This window comes from Festucalex cinctus, chromosome 6, assembly GCF_051991245.1.
Source record: "Festucalex cinctus isolate MCC-2025b chromosome 6, RoL_Fcin_1.0, whole genome shotgun sequence".
NCBI classification, from domain to species: domain Eukaryota; kingdom Metazoa; phylum Chordata; class Actinopteri; order Syngnathiformes; family Syngnathidae; genus Festucalex; species Festucalex cinctus.
In genome coordinates this window covers 17073234-17089814 of record NC_135416.1, presented here as the reverse complement: position 1 = coordinate 17089814, position 16581 = coordinate 17073234, and the positions used below count along the sequence as shown (strand labels likewise).

Genomic DNA, 16581 nt, shown 5'->3' with positions numbered 1-16581 from the left:
CTTAAAGTAGCACTTTTGCGAGACTTGAAAAGAAGCTGCCACATAAAAATAGACGGGTGGCTGCTATTAAAAACTACAAAAATGGCGTGTCTAATGCTACTACGGTGGCTGACACAGCTCAAATAATGTAGGCGCAACGTCCAACTTCAACCTCTATTGTAAACATTGTGTGGATTAAATTTATTTTGAACAATACATACCAATCAATATCATGCGCAACGATAACTGTTATATTTGTATAGGACAATGTCGTTGCCGTGCGACAACTTATCCACTCCAGGTTCTCTGGTGCTTTGTTCCTTTAAATCTAATATACCGACTGAGGCGATAAATAAATGCTATGTCATCGTCCTTTGGGCACTGCGATACAAATATGCAAAATTAATACGTGAAAGGTGCTCATACCAATATCGGGGCCCTTTTAAGACATTCTATATGACGTTTAAGGCTGCAAAGCGAATGTTCTGCTAACTTAAGGTTATCCTTATTGTGAATGACATCAACACCCTGCGACAGCCAGGGTTGGCAGATACTCATGTCAATAAATCTGCACACAAAGCTGCAGAATAGTATGATTACTTTAAAGACTTCGTTACCAAGGTAAGATATATCAAATATGATATCGTTCAACTGAATAGCAATATTAACAGTATCTCTTAATGTCCCTGGGGAAAAACAATTTCTTCTTCGACCAGCTAATTTTCATCAATCTTAATGATCAACAGTGCAGATTGAACTAAGAATGAATGTGTTGCTTGATTATTCAGTCTGCTTCGTTTATTACGTACCTTTCGATTTCTGTGGGGGTGCGCGTGCGTGTGTCGTTCGTGGTTCACACAAATGTGAGGTGTTATGTTGGCAAGAATTCGAACATACATACATACATACATACATACATACATACATACATACATACATACATCTCTCTCTCTCTCTCTCTCTCTCTCTCTCTCTCTCTCTCTCTCTCTCTCTCTCTCTCTCTCTCTCTCTCTCTCTCTCTATATATATATATATATATATATATATATATATATAAATATAGTCAGCAAAAAGACTGGCACATTCAGATAATTTGAGTTGAATAATAATTCTTATGGGAATTGTTTCTTAAAAACACTTCTTCGCCTTATTATTATTATTATTATTATTATTATTATTATTATTATTATTATTATTGTTGTTGTTGTTGTTGTTGTTAGGGGTGTGAGGCGATTAAAATCTTTAATTGGAGTTAATCTCATGACCCTCGTTAACTCACGATTAATCACAAACTTTGTATCTGTTTTAAATTTACAACAAAATGTACAATATGTTTGTTTTGTTTTTTTTATTAGTTTTCATACACTTGTTACCATAAAAGTATTGATACAATCATTTCATAGTAATTCATAAAACTGAGTTAAAATTAAAAATATATACTGTATTGTAAAAAACAAGTGTGATATTGATTTGTGTTGAGGTCATTTTATGCCACTAGATGGCATAATTGCATTTATAAATAAAGTTGAGTTGAGTTAATCTTTACTGTACATACAGTATATTTTAGTTTTTGCGGCATTTTCCTAATCTACAGCAGTTCCAGTTCCTTTTCACTTTGCTTGAACTCATGGGCTGCAAGAGAAAGTCTCAAACCAAAACATGATTAAATTCAATGAAATAAAACAAAACAAAACATAAAAGCCTGTTTTTAAATAAGTGCTTATTTTCCCCCCCCAGATATTGTGCTAAATACTCAAAAACTATGCTCTGTACAAATGTACAATATTCTTGGCCACATTGCAAACTATTTCATATCCAGCAGGGGGCAGATTTAATCATTCTCTGTCACTCTCTCTCCCTTAAATGACCTTGCAATGTGGTTGCAGGGTCAAGCAAGCAGCCAGCCTGGCAACAACACAGACTGACAGCTGGATCCTCACAGTGGAACTTCTGTAACACCACTCACCACTTGAAGGACCTCATGCAGGCAGAGCAACATGAGGGGACAATAAGGCAGCCCAAAAAAGAAAAAAAGAAATCAGGTACGTACGTTGGCAGAAAAGCAAGGAAACGATTTTTGCTCTGTTTTGTGTTTTTGTCATGGTGTGTAAGTTGTGTTATGTAGTTGTTGAAAGTATTTAGTCATCTCAAACCTTTGTAGATTATTACTAATTATCTGTAGGTAAGCAGTTTTATTATAGTTCACATTCTTTATAAGTTGTTTCACATGTAAACAATGTTGGCATGGTGCCTTAGTGGTTAGTACACCTGTCTCACACTTCTGAGGTGTGGGTTTGACTTTAAATCTTAGCTCCAGGCTCGCTGTGCCCCATGTTCACACTGTGCTTGTGTGGGTTTTCTCCAGGTACTCTGGCTTCCTCCTCCAGTCCATGTCCCGAATAATGCATGTCATTGAAGGCTCAAAATTGTCCATAGGGTTGAATGTGAGTGTGAATGTTTGTTTGTCTATATGTGCCCTGACATTGGCTAGCAACCAGTCAAGTGTTCTTTGCCTCTTGCCTTAAGTCAGCTGAGCTCCAGTTCACCTGTGACCCGAATGTGGATGGCTAGTACGAAAAAAAAAGAGGGATGGATACTTGGGCTGCACATTATATCGAAAAAATATCAATATAGCGATATTGGCCTATGCAATATGCATATTGCAAAGACATGCAATAATTCTGATATGGAATTTTATGCTTTTATATGAATTTGACCAGTCACACTGTCCGGTTTACATGTTTGACATTTATTAAACATGACGAAAAAGGAGAACAGACAGTTCAAAGCTCGCGAGGAGAGAGGAGAGGAAATGACTGATCCAATTCACTACTGCAAAAAAAAAAAACCCTTCTCTTTTTATTTGGTTTCCACGCCCCTAGTTACATGGGTGTTCCAACCCTAATAATGCAAATCATAGTTGGAACACAGTGTACTCAATAAAAATGTGCACTGCCATCCACTAGTTGAACATTATCGAGAAGTAATTACAATTCATTAAGAATACATTGAGTTTGATTATTTTGCCACATGAAAAATTTTTAATTCTTTCATTAGATAATGAAAATGTCATTTCTTTAGGTACATGTTAAATACTGCAATAATATCGATATCACTATATTCTGCAACTATATAACATATTTGTCCAATATCGTGCAGCCCTAATGGATAATAATATTCTTTTAAATTTGACTACCTATGCAAGTTTATTCCCGGTAACTGGCGGACTTGTAAGTTGGAGTTTGTTCTGGAGGAGGAGGCCACTCTAAAGGTCAGAGAGTAAAGTGACAAGTTACGTGAGATTCATAACAGAACATTAAACACAGCTTTTAGCATTGCACTGAAATGAGTACTTGAACTGCTGATGTCGTAATATGAAAACACTTTAGGATGACATTGTCTTTCGAAGCTGACCTTTGAATCATTAACGACACATTTGTTCATCTCAAAATAACACAATTTGTATTTTATAGCTAACAGTAAAAACATGCTACTGAAATTGGCATACTAAACGGGCTACATAATGGTGAGCAGCGCACTGTACTGTAACGTTATGAGGCAACTGCCCTTTCCCAATATGGAAATGTCAATGTCCTACTAAAGTATACCTCTCTCTCTCTCCCTCGCTCACTCACACGCTCTGTTGATAGACCGTAAGCCTACTGGTGTTTTCTCAACTTAGCACTTGATGTGCCTCCATAACGCCAGCCCCAATGTGCGGCAACGAAGGTTTGCCACACTGACATAGTGCGCTTGCGTGTGGTAACTTGTGGTTGATGAATAGCCGCTGTGTACAGACGTGAGTGAGTCTTGTGCACACGCAGACATGAGTCATCATCACGAGGCCACAAAACAAGAACCTTGCGTTTTGTTTTACTGTCACGTCAAAGCAATAACCGTGAGACGATATCCCCTCGGGGAGGATTCATCCGATGCCAGGTCACGGAGCAGAATATGGCAATGTAACCATATTTGCAGTCTATTCTAGGAATCTGTATAACGGAAACCAGCCTTCTGTTATCAGAATTTAGCAGCACAGCTTTCGCTCTGATAAGCGCTTGTTTGCAATGAGCATAGTGCATGAAAACTTTCCCCAACTTTCTGTTTTTCAAGAATTGTACTACTTGGTTACTGTCTGTCTGACTTTTATGCAAGCCAACATATAAAAGAATCTGAATTTGCTCGAGCTACGGTTGAAATCGAATTTTGATTAATCCAATTTCATGATTTGATCAGGCAATTTTGTCATCCAACTTATCCTAGCTGATTAAATACGATATAGAAATTGTAAAGTGATAACTGGAAAACATTTTTTGAACCTTCATGTGAATGTGACGTAATACTTCTCCAATTGTTTTATTTTGGCAGTTTAGCAGAAGTGCGTGTGTTCCATTTTGGTGCTCTCCACAGAATTCTGTACTTGTCATCTTTGCTAGATAAGTACAATGTGAGAATTGACGCTTGTGAAACCACAAATACGAGGTGTTGCTGCATGAAGGGAAGTCGTTGCTTAAGGTGCGCATTCATTCGCACACACCCTTGACATAGTGGTTGCTAGGTGACAGCTGAACCATTGTCGAAATCAGTTAGTTTTTGGCGTGTATGTTTATACCAGGGGTCACTCGGCGTGGGCCGATATTAGAGGCTGACGGTATGATAACCACAAGCAAAAATATTGCGGGATCACGGTATTAAAAGTCCAGCTCTAAAATGACCTTTTTTGAAATATTGAAATGAAAACTGCACCCCCCCCCCCCAAAAAAAAACAAACATTTGAACGCAATCTATTTTATTTTTCAACAAATTATAAAATATTTGGTACATTAAGAAATGTGTACCATGCTAAGTCTGAGTGAATAAATAAGGGATGTCATGTGATTAAAATTTGTAATAGCAAATTAATCACATGACTTCAACAGTTAACTCACAATTAATTGCAAATTTTATATCTTTTCTAAATGTACAATAAAATACAAGTTTTCATACTCTTGGTAATATAAAAGTGGAAAATATGTTAAAGTAAAACAAATATGGCTGCATCTTTTAGTCATTGAGACAGTGATTTCAAAATAATTCATAAAATAAACTAAAAATAATCAAATTAAAGTAAAAAAAACGAGTGTGATACTGATTTGTGTTTAGGTCATTTTTCTGCCACTAGATGGCATAATTGCATTTGTAAGACGGTGATAGCTCAGGGCATTTTTGTTATCTAATCTTTAACATGAAGAAACTAGTGAAATTCTGCACATTTTCAAAATTGTAAAATACATCTTGACTCCAATCTCTGCAAATATATATATATATATATATATATATATATATATATATATATATATATATATATATATATATATATATATATATATATATATATATATATATATATATATATATATATAGTCTCCGGTTCGAGTCCAGGCTCGGACCTTCCTGGGTGGAGTTTGCATGTTCTCCCCGTGCCCGCGTGGGTCTTCTCCGGGTACTCCGGTCTCCTCCCACATTCCAAAGACATGCATGGCAGGTTAATTGGGCGCTCCGAATTGTCCCTAGGTGTGCGTGTGAGTGTGGATGGTTGTTCGTCTCCGTGTGCCCTGCGATTGGTTGGCAACCAGTCCAGGGTGTCCCCCGCCTACTGCCCAGAGCCAGCTGAGATAGGCGCCAGCAGCCCCCGCGACCCTTGTGAGGAATAAGCGGTCAAGAAAATGGATGGATGGATATATATATATATATATATATATATATATATATATATATATATATATATATATATATATGTATTATTATTACATTTATTACTGTTAAATTTTGACGTGGAAGTAAGGGATAGTTATTAATAGTACATTAAAGGAAATTAGTGGCCTTAAAGAAACTTTAAATTAACTCAAAATTAATGCACTAATGTTGACACCCCTAAAATAAATGCATGTTAACATTTTTGTTCTGTTTTAATACTTTCAGTAAAGTCACAGTGTTCCATCATTGGTGATCTATTTTTAGAACAGACCTGTGAGCTACTCATGTTGTCATTGGGACTAACTAGTGCATCCTATATGTTTTTTTGCCCCCCCAGGAACAATGCACATTAATCAGAACACATCAGTGTATTAATGTGTCTCTTTTGTCTAACCCCGCCTCCTTCTCCCCCACTGAAGACACCGATCGTTAATGATGTCTCACAATAATTAGGAAACATAAACATGTCTATGCCACACTTTATTTCTATCAATCTCTGACAGTGTTTTTCAACTCCTAGAAATTCACATTGTCTCCTCACTGGTGAGCTATTTTTAGAACAGACCCATGGGCTGCTCATGTGGTGCCACCAGTTTCTACCACGTTTTATGTTCAAGTACCGAGACGCCGAGTGGCGTGTGCATGTGTCTGTGTCTGCGTCAGGGCGTTGTGGGAGAACAGCGGTGTGCTCACACACTTCCTCACCAGCACGTGACCTCGCATACACCTTAAGGGGCGGGATGACGTCTCTCAGTTTCTTAATCCGTGTCCCACCCCCCCCGAGGTTTTATCAGCTCCAGTAAGCGCAGCCACGTCAGATATCAGCTTACACTCGCGGACGTCACATCGCTCTCAACGCTTTCGTCTTCATCTCCAGTCAATAGAACAATCTTGAGCGCACGGTGGAAACGGTGATGGAGACAATGAGTAAGACAATTGCCGGTGCTGTTGTTGTGTTGAAACTGTGCTTTATGTGATTTCTTCTCTACTTTTAAGAAGGCAATGTGTGATATTGCCTCATTTAAACATGGAGGAGAAGGTTTTAGAATGAGTGTCATCAGTTGTTTGCGTGCCATTATTACAACGTATGGCTGTATGTGTTGAACTACAGCAGGTGCTCCAAGATGTGGCAGCAATGTGCAAAGTTTCAATATTTGTACTTTGATAGCATGTACGCTTCACTATTGGCACATTTTTCATCTGCGCAACAATGGAAATTCACTCTGTTGCTTACTGATAACACCAGCATGAAGGAGATAAATATAAATGTAACAATAAAAGGCCTAAAATTGGGAAAAAAAATAGAATATGTAATTTATAATGCATAATACTATGTAGCTATAGAGATTTTGAATTGCACTTGAATTGAATTGCAAAATACCACAGATTTAAGGATAATATGACAGTATGAATTGATTTTGGTGTTGAATGTTTGCTGGATTATTAACAAAAACTGATTTTGGCAGGTCAACTGCAAATCGATATGACCCACATTTGTTTTGTTGACTTGGCAAGCTTGCGACAATAACCTGTGGATATTTTACTTTCCTTTGTAAACATTCAGGTGTTGAAATGTTGTACCGGCTGACACTGTAAAAACTAAAAAAGAAAAAAAAACTGTAAAAACTGAGTAATTGAACGAACTCACATGATTTGGTTGGTTTGCTGCAGTTTCTCCACCCACACATTTTTTGTCCTTACCTAAGGTGAACGTTGCCATTTTTTGCCATAACCAGATTTGAAGTCAGCACCTCATCCATCTCCAGCCATTATACTCTTTCTTGACCAAACACTCGTGCAAAAAATGGGCCTGCGGTTTGATGCCGTGCAACGAGTCGCCATGTTTGCTGTCTGCTGGTCGAGAGTCTAAAGTCGGTATTTACTCCCAGCTGAAAGATGACCCGATAAAGCTGTGTTTAATTAACTTTTCACGGCATCAACAGAAGAGCAAGTGACACATATTAACTATTTGACCGCCAAAAACGTTTAATGACATATTCTAAAATCCTAATGAATACCGCCAAAAATGTTAATTTACGTTTATGTATTTTTTTCCCCCTCTCTCAATGGGCAGCGCAACGTCTTGTGCAGCGCTGCCTTGTCACTAAACAAAAAATATTACTGTCAGTCACTGTTGTGCAAAAAAATGTATCTTTTCACAAAAACCTTGTTTTTCTCTTAATATTTTTGTATTTTCGCTTATGTCACTCAAATGACCTAATTTTCAAATGGTTACTTTTAATTACTAAATAACGGAATAAGGTAGAAACATTTTTTTTTCTCATGGAAGAATGGAATCCAATCTTTCATATGGTATCCACCATATGTATACCGCACAATATTCGGTTTGCTTTGAAAGATGAGTGAAAATGCTCCAAATCGGCTGGCACCGTTGTTTTTTTTTTTTATAATATTTGGCAGTCAGAGTTAATATATCTCACTGAGCACTGAATGCTTGTGATTGATGTGTTTCCAGCAAGGTTCGTTAAAGGTTGCAAACAGCTGTATTTGTGTCACAAACAGTTTCTCTTTTGTCGCCAAGAAATTCAAATGCTCCTTAAGTGACCATCCTTTGCCATCAACCAAGTTAGTAAAATTATGACTATTACTCAACTAGTGCAGAAAACATTAAATTCATGTGAATTATAGTTGAATTTTTAAGTAGAAATCACATTTATGTTATATTGTATTCCACTAGATTAGAGTGGCGTTTTCAGTGGTGAATGTCGGACTGTTCAACTTTTGCACTTCAGTCATTTTCCACTAAGTGGCTTTGTGTCACAGACCAGTTGCAGTGTCAAGCTGTTGTGTTTTCAAGGGAGACGAGTTTAGTCCACTCGTTAATTGATAGCATATGCTTCAGTGCAACACATTCACAAACACACGCAAATGCAGTTCAGACTTTTAAAACAACTCAATTCGTTACCAACCACAAGACTGGTAACTTGTGAGTCATGGCAAAACGTGATCTTGATCACGTCACGTGGACTAACTACCACGAAAAACACTCGTTCCCGTACATTGGGATTAAACAAGTTGAACAAGACAATCACACACAAACAAGCTTTCACACATTCCCATCTATGAGCAATTTTTAGACTCCTTCATAAATGATTTATGTATTTATTTTTTGGTCAAACATACAGCCCACGGGCCGGGTTAAACCCCTTTGCGGGCCTGATCCGGCCCACGGGATATGATTTGATTTTGTGAAGTAAAAAATAATTTGTAATGTCGGACCAATTCATCAGCTAGCCACAATAAAAACATATACATTTATAATTTCACAAGCAGTCCTCAGATGAGCAATGCAACTTGTACGGGGAATCGTCCTGGATGTCATTATTTTACACACAACTTAAAGTTACGGTTTATTTATTTATTTATTTATTTATTTATTTTAAATCATAGACTGACATAAACATGTTAAATACGACACAAATTAATTACTGGTAACACGATAGATATGACAAGGATTAACATCCTTATAACAACTCATTTGCTCCCAAAAACGTATAAACACGTTCTATTTTAAATATTAACAGTGTTCCAATGACGTATTTATATGTTTATGTTTTTTTTACGATAGAGCATACAGAAGGCTTTGATGCAGTCTCTGAACTTAAAGGGATACTTTACTTATTTAGCCATTTTTGGCAGTCAAACATTAATATTTTTGCCTATAATACATTTGATATTTTCATTATTTTTCATATGCAATTAGTAACTTTAAAAACATGAAAATGACATCACAAGGGCTCAGGTAACCAATCACAGCTCACCTGTTTTCTAGGTTTGGTCATGTGACATTCACAAGCTGAGCTGTGATTTGTTACCCGAGCCCTTGTGATGTCATTTTCAGTCGACAGCAAGTTACAAAATATGTTTTTAAAGGTACTAATTGTACATGAAAAATAATGAAAATATAAAAAAATTTATAGGCAAAATATTAATGTTTAACTGCCAAAAATGGCTAAATAAGTAAAGTATCCCATTCAGGGAATTGTTGAAGCAATGGTAGTTATTACAAAAACGGCCATCAGGTGGCAGCAGAGTATAAAAGATCAACCAGGGACCTGTTGCAACAAGCTGCTGCCCCCCCCCCCCCAATTTTAAACAGATTTGTGAATCATGATAAAACTTAGCTATATTCTAATGCTAATTGCTGCAAAACAGAAAATGCAAAAATCAGTCAAAATCCAGGAAAACAGCCGGGAGCGAAGGGGGTTGCTTCAGGTAAAATGGTGGCGAGTGAATGCGTTAACTGCGCCACGCAATGCATTATTTCTGTGAACAATATATATGCAAAACAGGTAGATTTAACACGTCCAGAACACATACAGGCAAAGTGTTGTCGCGTTACATTTGCATTCATGTTATTTTTTGGAACAGTATGATTACAGTTGAGCTCCGTAATTTAGCGAAAATCTGCGTATAATTGACGGCAAAAGTTATACACCATTATTTTATCGATCCAGCCCACTTGGTAATAGTTTTCCTCCATGCGGCCCCTGAGTTTGACACCCCTGGTCTAGACAATGTTTGTTGTTGTGTTTAGCATGTAATAAACATTCCAGCATGTTGTTGTTGTTCTTGCCAGGTTACCCAATGGGCGGAGGGGCCACCAGGCTGTACAGCGCCTTGGCTCACACCCTCAGCAGCAGTGGCGCCAGCAGCCATCGCGTCCCCCTCCCTCTGACCCACTTGGACCCCAAGCAGCCGCTGGACACAAGCCCGGATCCTGATTTCTGCCAGGTGACTCGCGTTAACACGGACGACGCCAGACTGAACTGGAAATGACAACAGCATCTGTTTTGTTTGACTTGCAGGAAAAAACGGGATCCCCGTCCAGTCCGCTCGATCCGGCCGAGGTTCTGAGGCAGTGCGAGGCGGCCCTCGGTGATCAACCGCCGCGCTTTCACAGGACTTTCATCCGGCGCACGAATGGCGACGCCGGCGCCATCCGGGTGATGCAGTGGAACATTCTGGCTCAAGGTAGGGGACAGCTGCGGGACACCATGTTGACACAAATTCTCTGGCCACACGTTTATATTTCACAAAAAAAATAATTTGGTGCGCATAGACCAGGGGTCTGAAACCTGCGGCTCTGGGGCCACATGTGGCTCTTTAGTGTCTCCTGTGGCTACCTGTGGATTTCTGAAGAGAAAAAAAAATAAATAAAAAAGTAGTAGAAAGGATTATTTTTTTATATACATTTTTATATTTTAGATAAAATAGTCTTCAAATTAATTAACAATTTAGATAAAAAAATATACTAATTAAATGTTCAAAAAATCAGTCCAAATTTTTAAGTTGTCAGAAAAAGAAAGATGAAAGGTCACTGAATACGTTTTTAAATGTTAATTTGTTAAATGTCCCATAAGGAAGAGGAAAAACAGAAAATTACCATAAAATGTCCATAAAATTTCTAAAATTGTCAAAGAATTGAATAAAAAATGCAGAAAAGAAAATGTTCAAAAAGTCAAATGTGCAAAAACAAGAGTCAGAAAGCCACCATAAAAGATCTTTGGAATTGAAAAAAAAAAAAAAAAAAAAAAGTCAGAAAATTTAGTAAAAAAGAAAAGCAAAATAGCCACCATAACATGTCCAAAATAGGAAGTGAGGAAGAAAATGAGCATAATATGTCCATAAAATTGCCATAAATGTCAGAAATTTGATAGAAAGTCAGACAAGCCCAAAAATGTATGAAAAACAAAGTAAAATAAATAAATAAATAAATTCAAAAACGGCAGACGAAAGGTAGAAGAAAATGAATATCAATGTTATGTGCTGGGGTGGATCCCAAAAACGCAGACACAAATAAGACTTTAACTATTTATTCACATCGAGAGGCGTGGAACAAACTTGACTAGATGAGAAACAACGAGAGTTGCACAGAGGAACCAGAGGTAATAATCCCACAAAAACACACCCTCCTCAAGCTGGCTTACATAGGCAGCGAGTCGATCTGATTGGTTGTGGCGAGACATGTGGGTAGCAGGACTGATATGGAATTATCTGATTGGCTGTTGACCAAAAGACTCCTTTTATTGTTCTATATGTCTATCGCTGGCATCTGGCTGAACCTCATAAGTCACAGTTTGGCAAATTTCATATTTTTCCAAAATTATTGTTCAATCCACGCATGTGGGTGTTTATTTTAATCAATTATTTACCAAGCTAATGAAAGTGTTGGAAATGGCTTGCTTTCTTTGATGATGCAATGCTAATGGTTGAACTCAACATTCACTAACACGCTCCTCATCTCTTTCTTCTCAGCTCTCGGCGAAGGACTCGACAGTTTCGTACTGTGTCCTCCGGAGGCCCTCAGCTGGTCCCGACGGAAGTACCTGATCATAGACGAGATCCTCACCTACCGACCTCACGTCCTGTGTCTGCAGGAAGTGGACCACTACTTTGACACCCTGCAGCCGGTTCTGGCCCGTCTGGGTTACGGCAGCAGGTTCTGCCCCAAGCCCTGGTCGCCGTGTCTAAATGTGGAGGGCAACAACGGCCCTGACGGCTGCGCGCTCTTCTTTGATGAGTCGCGTTTCGACTTTTTGGATTGCGTCAGTTTGCAGCTGTCTGCCATGATGATTCCAACCAACCAGGTGGGCGCGACCTTCTTGATGGCACCCTGCCTCACATTGTGCAAATCGGTCATTGACACTAGGGATGTAATGATATCCAAACATCCCGATACGATATTATCACGTTATGAAGGTCATGATACGATAATTATCACGATATTGTGGGGGCGTTGATGATATTTTAAAAAAGATCACAATATTGTAAAAAAAGAGAGCTTATACTAAGAAAAAAGCACAATATTGTGCTTTTGTTCGTAACAGCAATGCATATAAACCACCTACAATCTCTAATAACAATACTGAGGGACTTACTTGCTAATGCAAGCACACATTGATCACTTCACAAGCAAATTAGGTTCCCCGTCATCTGACAATTAGCATAGATTTGAAACATAGAAGGCCAAAACATCCCTAATGAAAATTATATTGTACTAATAAACTAGCCACTAGAGGGTGCTAGAACTGCACAAATGGAAATCAACCCGACTTTGCTTCTCTGTACATCTCTGAAGCGTTTTTATAAGAATAGCCGTTCTTTTGAGTGATAAAAGTGCCACGAGTAGCGCGCTAATTAGCGTTAGCGAATCAATGGCGCATCGAGTAGCAGTTGTGGTACACACACACACACACACACACACTGTTTTTGTCGAAAAAGGCAGTTTCCTTACAATTCATCCATCCATCCATCCATTTTCTTGACCGCTTATTCCTCACAAGGGTCGCGGGGCTGCTGGCGCCTATCTCAGCTGGCTCTGGGCAGTAGGCAGGGGACACCCTGGACTGGTTGCCAACCAATCCTTACAATTCAAAACTGAATAAATGTTAAATAAATATATATAAAATAAATACATTTTAATGTCTCCATTCTGTCTTGCAAACCAGACTGGAGTAGATCATGACAATTCTTTGCACATCTATAAATTGAAGCAGAAATCATTGTCAGTCCAATCATTATGAATTAGTGATAGACCGATATGGCTTTTTCAGGGCTGATGCCGATACCGATTATTAGTTGTCAAGGAGGCCGATAACCGATATTTCAAGCCGATTTTCACTTGCAGTAAAAGAGAAAATAATAGCATAAAAAAAATAAATGGCCTTTTCTTTTAATTTTAAACATATAAACAATAGACAGCTTTGTTTAATTAAAAATTCTAACAGAAATTGTAGAAATTGTAGGGAACTTCCAGGGTCATCAGCTTGTGTTAAGCTAAATTCAAAACTAAGCAAGTAAATAAATAAATAAATAAATAGGTTTCCTACTGTAAATAAAGTTTTCAATAATTTCTAAATGTGTTTTTTTTTTTTTTTTTTTTTTTTTTTAGCATTTTTAGTATTTTTTTTTGGGGGGGGGGGGGTTGCAGTGTCTAAATAAATAAATAAATATTTTTCTAAAGTTTCCTACTGTAAATAAAGTTTTCCAAAATTTCAACAATTTTTAAATTTAATTTTTTTGTAATTATTATTTTTTTTTTTTTTATAAATTAAAAAGTGTTGGGACTTCCCAGTGTCAGCAGTGACAAATGTATGCAAAATTAAATGCATTTAATTTTGGGTTTTCGTCAGGGTTCAAAAGATCTTCGCAGACAGTGACAAATTGTCTGAATATGTTTGAAATGTATTTGCAACAAGTAAAAAATGTCTGTGCACATCTTGCAAATCCTGATAAAACATTTGCTGCGTTCGCAAGCATTCACTGTTAGGTGCGATTCCAGCTTTTATCGGCCTTCAGTTTCGTAAAAAGGCCGATGCCGATATTGGTCAACATGCCAAATATCGGCACCAATAATCGGCCCGGCCGATAATCGGTCTATCCCTACGAATCCAAAATCAAATCAAATGTGAGACAAAAATTCCCACCCCTAATAAACTGCAATACTGTGAGGTTTTCAGCAAATAATGGATAGGTTAAAAAGAAAGCCCAAATGGAGTGAGTAAACACTGCATTTTTGACACAATTTGCATACCGTACCAGCAAATCATCTCTCACATGTGGCTCTCTTGTACTCAGGTTGCTTTGGTGATGATGCTTCGTTGTCGAAGCACAAGGAGACGCGTGTGCATAGCCGTGACTCACCTCAAGGCCCGCTCGGGATGGGAGTGGCTCCGCAGCGCCCAGGGCTCGGACCTCCTGCGTCAAGTCCAAAACGTGGTCCAGAAACATGCGCTGGCATCCGCCGGTTCCAATTTCCACATCCCTCTGATCATATGCGGGGATTTCAACGCAGTCCCAAACGAGGAGGTGTACTGTCGTTTTGCGGCGTCCCCTCTTGGTTTGGACTCGGCTTATAAGAAACTCAGCCAAGATTGTTTGACGGAGCCGCAGTACACGACGTGGAAAATTCGCCCGACGGGGGAATGCTGCACTACTCTGGACTACATTTGGTACAGTCAGGACACGCTGAGGGTGGACGCCGTCTTGGACTTGCCGTCGGAGACGGAGATTGGCCCCAGCAGGCTTCCGTCCTTCAGCTACCCTTCTGATCACCTGTCTCTGGTTTGCGACTTCAGCTTTAAGGAGGACGAGTGAGCTGGAAACTCAGATTCTGTCAACAAACATTGTCATAGTTGGTCTGACAGTGAACTTCTGTGACAAAAAGAGAAAGGACAGAAAGCAAATATTATAAATGGACTGAAACCTTGTCTACCTCCTGCACTTTGGTGCAGTGTTAGATGTTTCCTGCATTAGGTTCCAGATCTCGATCTTCAAGTGTGCTCTGAACATGAACAATATATCAGATATGAAATCCTGGCAAAATAGGACTGAAACTGCAACATGCTGCTAGCAAAATGACTTGAAATAAACATACATTTTGTGATCATTTGTATTTTGTACCATGTTTATATTTCACCCCATCTTACGTTCAAATGCTGCTACTTTTGCTTCCCGTGTTGTTTACGAATCTTGTCGACAAGCACAGCTTGTACTGCTCCCGCTGATACGGTCACAGCCGACTTTTTTTTTTTTTTTTTTTTTTTTAAGGGTCGGACCAATCAGGCGTTGTTTAGAGCAGCACGACACCCGGAAGCGCCGATGGTTAGATTGGGGGGGACAAACAAACCTAACGAATGGACTGCAAATTATTCTGTTCTCGCAGATATACTCACCGTTTCATTGTTGAATTTGAACAGAGAGAGTCGCTTCGTGCATTTTTAGTTGGTAAAGATGTTCGCCCCCACTCCCCAAAAAAGACGAAACAAGACATTTTCATTTACTGCCGTGATTGGTCAACAAACGTGCACGATGGCGCAGTGTCCAATCAGCTCGAAGTATTGTACAGCAAGTCCCTCCTTTCCCTAACGTATCTTGCCGAGTGAAGTTCCAGTTTGATAATGTGAAGAACTCCCTTGAGTGAACCACAATTATCAATCTGGCTTGTGATATTAGTTGTTTACACTTGTACTAGATATTGTTTGTGCACTATACAGCTAATTTGGAAGAAAACTATATGCTTCCAGGCCATACATTCACCAGTGAAACATTGACAAACAAATGCTAACAAATCCATATCCTTATAATTCCCTCCTGATGTGCTCACTCAGGTGAGAAGTGAGCACATCAGGAGGGAGTTAGGGATAAATGGTTATCAATGAGAAGGAAAATGAGATTATAAGGAGGTGGTATGGAATAGAGGAAGATGACCCTGTGAGGGGAGGATATGAGTCTGCCATTAGAAGGAAAAAGATCACGAGGAAGGCCAGAGAAGAGATGGAAAGATAAAAATGTGTATCAGGATTTGCCCATTGCAAAGTGAAGCCAGAGGATGATCAAAATAGGAGTTCTTGGAGAGTAAAGACCAAGGCAGCTGACCCCACAGTGTAGTGGGAAAAGAAGAAAGTGGCAAACAAGTCCAGACTCATATTCATTATTTAAAATCAGCAAAAGCGTAAAGTGTGACTACTATTCACAGCGCCCCCAAGTGGTCACCCCCGGAGAGAACAAGTCCTGGAGCTGTCCCTGCACATGCGTGTGTGTGTGTGTATATATATATATATATATATATATATATATATATATATATATAAATGGGGGAGGGAGGGATTCTGAAGAAAAATGACTGGCATTCAATTTAACAGATATTAGAGGAATTTTGATGATGTACCTGACGAGTGGGCCAGATTAGCAGACTCTCTGCCTGACCCTTGCCATTTATGCTGGTAAATGATTCTGGAGTATCCGAAGAAAGATTTTCATTGGTCATTTATTTTTTGTTAAATTCAAGTTATTGCTTTGACCAACCACTGTGGTGAGGGGTAATAATTTTGTCTGTGTCAA

General features: G+C 38.7%; 1 protein-coding gene across 2 annotated transcripts; it reads left to right on the top strand.

The window, feature by feature from the left end:
- Positions 1 to 326: 326 nt before the first annotated feature.
- LOC144021280 (nocturnin-like) lies at positions 327 to 15125 on the top strand. Of its 2 annotated transcripts, XM_077525429.1 has the most exons (6): positions 327 to 600; positions 1866 to 2021; positions 10316 to 10470; positions 10545 to 10710; positions 11995 to 12326; positions 14317 to 15125. In XM_077525429.1, the coding sequence occupies exons 2-6, from the start codon at positions 1961 to 1963 to the stop codon at positions 14833 to 14835; spliced, it is 1233 nt and encodes a 410-aa protein (XP_077381555.1). In that variant the 5' UTR covers positions 327 to 600; positions 1866 to 1960; the 3' UTR covers positions 14836 to 15125. The 2 variants fall into 2 exon arrangements, with proteins under 2 accessions (XP_077381555.1, XP_077381556.1); XM_077525430.1 differs by lacking the exons at positions 327 to 600; positions 1866 to 2021 and adding an exon at positions 6490 to 6642.
- Positions 15126 to 16581: the final 1456 nt, after the last annotated feature.

Excerpts from the sequence above, each read along its gene's own strand:
- LOC144021280 (XM_077525429.1), top strand. The coding sequence starts at position 1,961 with ATGCAGGCAGAGCAACATGAGGGGACAATAAGGCAGCCCAAAAAAGAA. Across the intron at positions 10,471-10,544 it reads CGGATCCTGATTTCTGCCAG|GAAAAAACGGGATCCCCGTC; the intron begins GTGACTCGCGTT and ends TTTGACTTGCAG. Across the intron at positions 12,327-14,316 it reads TGATGATTCCAACCAACCAG|GTTGCTTTGGTGATGATGCT; the intron begins GTGGGCGCGACC and ends TCTTGTACTCAG.